Source organism: Colobus angolensis, unplaced genomic scaffold, assembly GCF_000951035.1.
Source record: "Colobus angolensis palliatus isolate OR3802 unplaced genomic scaffold, Cang.pa_1.0 Scaffold51, whole genome shotgun sequence".
In the NCBI taxonomy this organism is placed as follows: Eukaryota; Metazoa; Chordata; class Mammalia; order Primates; family Cercopithecidae; genus Colobus; species Colobus angolensis.
The window spans coordinates 7288139-7294000 of record NW_012118599.1 but is presented as its reverse complement, the minus strand read 5'-3'; the positions used below and the strand labels follow the sequence as shown (position 1 = coordinate 7294000).

Here is a 5862-nt window from a genome sequence, read left to right as displayed (position 1 = left end):
GTCTGAAGGGCAGAGCTCAGGGATTGGAGTTTGAAGAGAATGAATACTAATGCCGGCTAATAGTTACTGAGCACACTTTAAGCACCAGATACCTTTCTAAGGGTTTTACATACGAACTCATTCAATCCTTAAAACAAACTTATGAAGTAGATTCCGTCTCTTATTATAACTTATGGATGAGGACAAAGAAAAATAATCTTTTTCAAAGTCACAGAGCAAGCACATGTGCCCTGAATTCAAACCAGCTGGGTGACATCTCTGCTCATGCTCTTAATCTTTGTATTATACACCTAGACCTTTTTTTTTTTTTTTTTTTTTTACTACTGTGAAAGTACAGACTGCCACTCGATATTGTTTCTGCTTCAAAATTATTTGTTAATATTTATTCTATATTCAGTAACATTTGGACAGAGGTATAAGACTTTCTGTTTCTTAGAAAGGTGTTGCATGGTAAATAAGAATTCTTTCCACTGTCATCTAAAAATAGCTTTTTAAAATGATTTTCCAAACGATATGTGTGATTCTGAAAGCTTCTGAGATAATAGAAGAATGGTGTACATGAGGTCATCCCCCACCCCCAATCTTCTTCATTACGAGGTACTTTTCACATAGTCAATGTGCTCTGAGATACTTTGGGGGGAAATACTTTTTATATTTAACAAATATAATTTATTGTGAAATAAGCCAGCATATTATTTAAACTTGGGTAATGTAGACAAAGTCAAAGTGTTGTTACTTGCTAATTTGATTTTCCTAAGACATAGACTTACCCTTCCTCCTCCTTCCCCAACCCTTAAGAAATATTTGAATATGCTTACTCTTATGCAAAGTGGGAAGAGATGTAGTTGGAATGCAAATTTTGAGAAGTATCATGTTAATTTCTAGAGAGAGCATATTGTAGTGTAAGAACACAGTAACAATGCCTACAGTAGACTGCAGGATTAGTTGGTTATCTAGCATGCAAAATTCAGAACTCAGGGCTCTAATTTAATCACTCTAAAATCCAATGCTCCCTTGGTGAGGTAAGAGAAATCATAATACCTGATAATGCAAAAATGAGTAAAGATTTTCTACAACACATGCATTTAATGTTCTTAGGTAAATTATTATTACTTTGATTTTTGTAATGAGTTCCATTTATTAAGTATTTCAGCTATAAAGTACCATCCTACTTACAGTGTCTCAGGATAAGTTACCGTTCTCCTGATGTTAATATGTCCATGATTATGCTAATGACAATTACTCAAAAGATAGATACAATCAAGTGGATAGATCTAACGAATGTAGTTTAAATAAAAAGTGAGAAAGGGTCTGAAGGATTTACATGGGACAAATGCCCATGGATCTAGATGGAAATACATGGGTCATGTCAAGAGGGGATCATTCTCAAATTGTCCTCTTTTCTTGGAGCCACACAGAATGTTTGTACCTGTGACAAGAACCTCTGTATGATGCAGAATGCATTTGAGGCATGGCTTTTTTACTTTTGGAAAGTGAGTGATGTCTTTTTTTTTTCCAAACACTTTATTAAAATGAGTAAAGAAATATACAAGTAGGTAGAGCTACTTTTTATTAAAATGAGTAAAGAAATATACAAGTAGGGTATAACTTTGGGATAATGTTAAAATTTGACCAAATATTTCCAGCCTTCCCTTTCCTCATGTCAAGCCCTTCAATATTCCCTAATGCTTCCGTGCATTTTACGTTTGTTGGCCTTAACTGTGCTGTTCCATTGTGTTGAAATACTCATAACCTTTGCAATCCTGTTTACTCAGAAGATGTGTCATTCCACCCTTAAGGCTTTCCTGAATCTCCAAACAAAAGTTATTTATGCTCATCTGGCAATAATACTATGTGACCCATATGTCTTTAGGGACTTATTTATTTCTCATATTATGCTATTTTTATATTTCTTTTATACTGCCTTTGAAATGAAATGAAACTGTATTCTTTCTGTATATATAAACATGCATCTTGTATGCAATCAGTACTGAATACATGTTTTGTTAAATTAATGGCACACGAAGATGTTTTTATTGTTTCTTGCTTCACAAATGTATATAGAGATGTGACAATAAAACAATGAGACATTTAAACTACTTCCAATTAAGTGATATTTACCTTGCAAGATGAGACTGAACTCTGTTTGCTTTGTGGATTCCTTTAATGATCGATTTAAAGTAGAAGTAAAATTTTAAAAGTAAAGAATTATTACTGGATGTTAGTTGCGCAGGGAAGATAATCAGAGTGGCTGAAAATATGGGGAAAGCGGGGGTGGGAGTTCAACCACATAAGGCCTACTTTAGCCCAGGTTACTGTTGAGAGACTCAGTTATACCGTAAGTTGAATTATGCCAACTTAAGAACTATAAATTGCATGATTTAAATTTAAGGCAGGTGTTGGACTTGGCCTTTGACTCCAGCACTAAGAAAATTTAGAACAGTGTTACTTCAGGATGTATCAGGACAGGAGTTAAGATCTCCAGCATGATTAAAATCAAATGAAATTTAGCAGAAACTACTGAACTATAGCAAAAGACAAGATCCAACAGACATCTTCTCCTCATCGTCACAGCACAGAACTGATGAAAACAACAAAGACCTATTTTATCTCCGTGTCACACAGACAAGTGGCTTTACAGAACAGGTTAGTTGTCGAGTGGTTGCATCCAAGATAATGGACTTGTAAGTCACAGTCGGAGTATTCATCATAGTAGATACAGGGGTTAGCTGAAAGAAAATAGTATGGTTTTACAACACAACCTTTTGAAAATCACATTTGCTGAGGAAAGAGACCATCTTATTAAAGACATAAAGAAATTTTTATTAACAATAGCTAACTCAACTTCATTAGCATAAGCTAACTAAATCCGAATGCAAAACAGGTGATAAGATCATATTTGAAAGAAAAAGGTAAAATTTTTGTCTTTGTATAAAACAGGTTTTTTAGCACAATTTTTCAAATCCAATATAAACAGATTGGAGAGGAATCATTTTTTAAATTACATTGTCATTTTGAAAGTATTAACTATGCCATTGCAATATAAAATATTCACACTATTTTGTCTAATTAATGCTGCATTATTTATTGGTTAAAGGTTTGCTTTGGATTATTAAAAGTGATGTATATCCAATGGAAAATGGAATTAAAAACCACATATAGGATGGCACCCACCCACCCAGAAGTTATCTCGATTAACATTCTAGTGATTTTTCTTACCTTGCTCTATCCCATGGATGTGCACACACCTATATTCTGGTACATACAGAGGCGGAAATGCACACAAAATTCTCCAATCACAATGAAGATATCCAACATTTTAAATTTGTGGCAATAGCACCAAAAAGTTTACTAAAATAGTTTTTAACCTGAATTCTCTATCACAAAAAACAAATGGATCTATTTGTCTCTCTATAAAGGCAAGAATAACAATAATTTAATTCCCTCTCTCTTTTAAGATTTTCTGACCTTATCATGCAGTCCTGAATTTGAATCTTGATAATTTGGTGGTCAATTTAAATTTTTCCATTATATTTCTTCTCTTTCAATTATAAAGTTTGACCATTGCATGAAGTTTATAACAATCTTATAAATTTTAAATTTACATTTATGTCTTACTGTTTATTATTTTAGTCAATATCTTTCTATGCTATATACATTTTCCCTTCCTAAATTATTAAACTTATTCACCTTTCAGGAACTTGGAGAATAACTACAGTAGATTTATCAAGGTGCAACAAGGAAATGAAATGTGGATGTTATATTACTCCTGAGCAATTGTATATTTGATAGTGTATCTCTGCTTCTTTTTCCTATAATCAGCAATTTGCCAAAGTCATTACTCCTTTTTGAAAAAATCAATTACCTATCATTATCCTACTTTATTCTCTTATGTAATATTCTGGTGAAATATGACTATCAATGGATTTGTTTTCTTTAGAGGTAACATTTTTTTCTTTGAATCTGTAAGATTATCAATGGATATTTTTTCTTTAGAGGCAACATATTTTTTTCTTTGAACCTATAAAGTGTTGTAATCCATTGTTTTCTTTTATCTGTTGTTATTAATTTATATACTTTCCTAATATTATAAGTAAGAATTATTATTTTTATAAATTTCATTTGAATTGCATTAAATGATTTATATCTGCATATTTAGGTCTTACATTTTTAGCATTGTTTGTGCCCAATATGTTCAGTTCTTAAGTTCATATATTTCTTTAATAGCTCTCACTTCCTCAAACACTTACAGATAAAGAAAGGGCTTATGATATACACATCATCTATGTAATAGAATCAATCTTCTTGAGTAACATTTCTCTTCATACTCTTCTTTTACTTCTATTAAATTGTTATACCACTACAGACATTGTTTTTCTCACCTAGATTCTAAAAATCTACTAAATTGCCATCCCTTCTCCCTCTAAGGCATAGATAATTGGTTGATTCTTTTTTTTTTTTTGATGGGGAGGAAACTCTCTCCAACTACATTTTTTTTCCAGAAATGGGGTATAAAAAGTGAAGTGGATAGAGAGAAAGAGAGAGGGAGACAGGCAGAGAAGTAAATAAATTAAGAGTAAAAGAGAAGAGAAATGAGAGAAAGATAAAAGGAGGAAGAAGAATCCATTTTCTTTTTTACTTTAAAAGCAAATAGAGTAACCTGATTAGGTGAAGAAAAATAAGTGACCTTTCAATTTGGAGGTCACAGGATATTTTTCTTAGGTTTATTTTTTTCTCCACAGACTTATTACTAACATAATTTATCTTAATCAAGATTATTCCTGGGAATTAAGAAATTATGGTTGCAGGTAGGCTTTAAAAAGTGAAATTTGGCTATCTAAGTAAATAAACAGAAATGGCACCCATTTGGCTACAACTTCACCTTAGGTAAGATTTATTCAAGAAATTGCAAAAAAAAGAGACTGTAAGGAATGTAAGGAATAATGTGAGCATCAGCTAACTTTTTAGGTGGTTCACAGGAACAAAAGAAGAATAAGGATCACTCAGTAAAAATTTCATGCCATAATAAGTGGTTAGGCAACCTGAGTAATCATGGAGTGGCAAGCAATTGGAGAACGTCGGTAAACTGAAAGCGACGAGCCTAAATTATGGGCTGCAATAAGAGGGCCCAAGAACTTTTTAGAGAGCAGAGAAAAATCTACACTTCCTTCAATATTTTATCTAGGTTGACCTTAATTAAGTATTTTAATCTATTGGGTGGGAACTCGAGTTCTCAGACCTAGACTTTGTAATTTCCTTTGCCACAGGTTAAATCAACGGTCTTCAGTCACTCTGGCAATTGGGGAGGGGTAAGCAGAAATAATTCGTGTGTTTTCTTTGGTATGAATGAGACGAAAGCTGTACAAAAGTGCAGTGTTTTTCAATGCTTAATTTAAAAGACGTATGGTTCCCAGACCAATGGGTTAACTGTAAACAAACAGAATGTAGAAAACTTACTGCAAAGTTTGTCTTCACAGTTATTTGGGCAGGCTTCACATGGGACACCCGTCTTATAAGGTTCATTCTTTGTTTCAGGATTATTTCCCCTTGAATAAAAAAAAGTGATTTCATAAAACTCATCTTTGAAAAATGCATATAAAATTTTACTCACAGTGTACAACCAATTTTAAAAACAAATTGTGCAAATATTTTTGTAAAGAAGAGTGATAATTTTTAAAATAGGTGTAAGATTTCCAGTCTTATAGCTATAATTTTTTTTAGCACATAGAACCAATAAATGTGAGTGACATGAAAATATTTTTCAGGCAATGTGCACATCTCGTTGGACAGTCAAGTCCTAACAGTACTTGGGAACTTTGGGTACCCTCGAGTACAAGCAAGAGCATTCACAAGCAAGAGGGC

The 5862-nt window shown here is 32.8% G+C and overlaps 1 protein-coding gene across 3 annotated transcripts in view; it reads right to left on the bottom strand.

The window, feature by feature from the left end:
- Positions 1–1645: 1645 nt before the first annotated feature.
- The window catches only part of CRISP1 (cysteine-rich secretory protein 1), a 43645-nt gene continuing 39428 nt past the window's right edge, over positions 1646–5862 (bottom strand). The window contains exons 7-8 of one of the 3 annotated variants that reach the window (XM_011960250.1): positions 5458–5546; positions 1887–2729 (exon numbers count right to left, since the gene is read on the bottom strand). In XM_011960250.1, the coding sequence (XP_011815640.1) occupies positions 2602–2729; positions 5458–5546 (217 nt within the window). In that variant the 3' untranslated portion in view covers positions 1887–2601. Of the gene's footprint in view, positions 2730–5457; positions 5547–5862 lie in introns of all 3 variants that reach the window. The other 2 variants (XM_011960251.1, XM_011960252.1) reach the window with 2 other exon arrangements.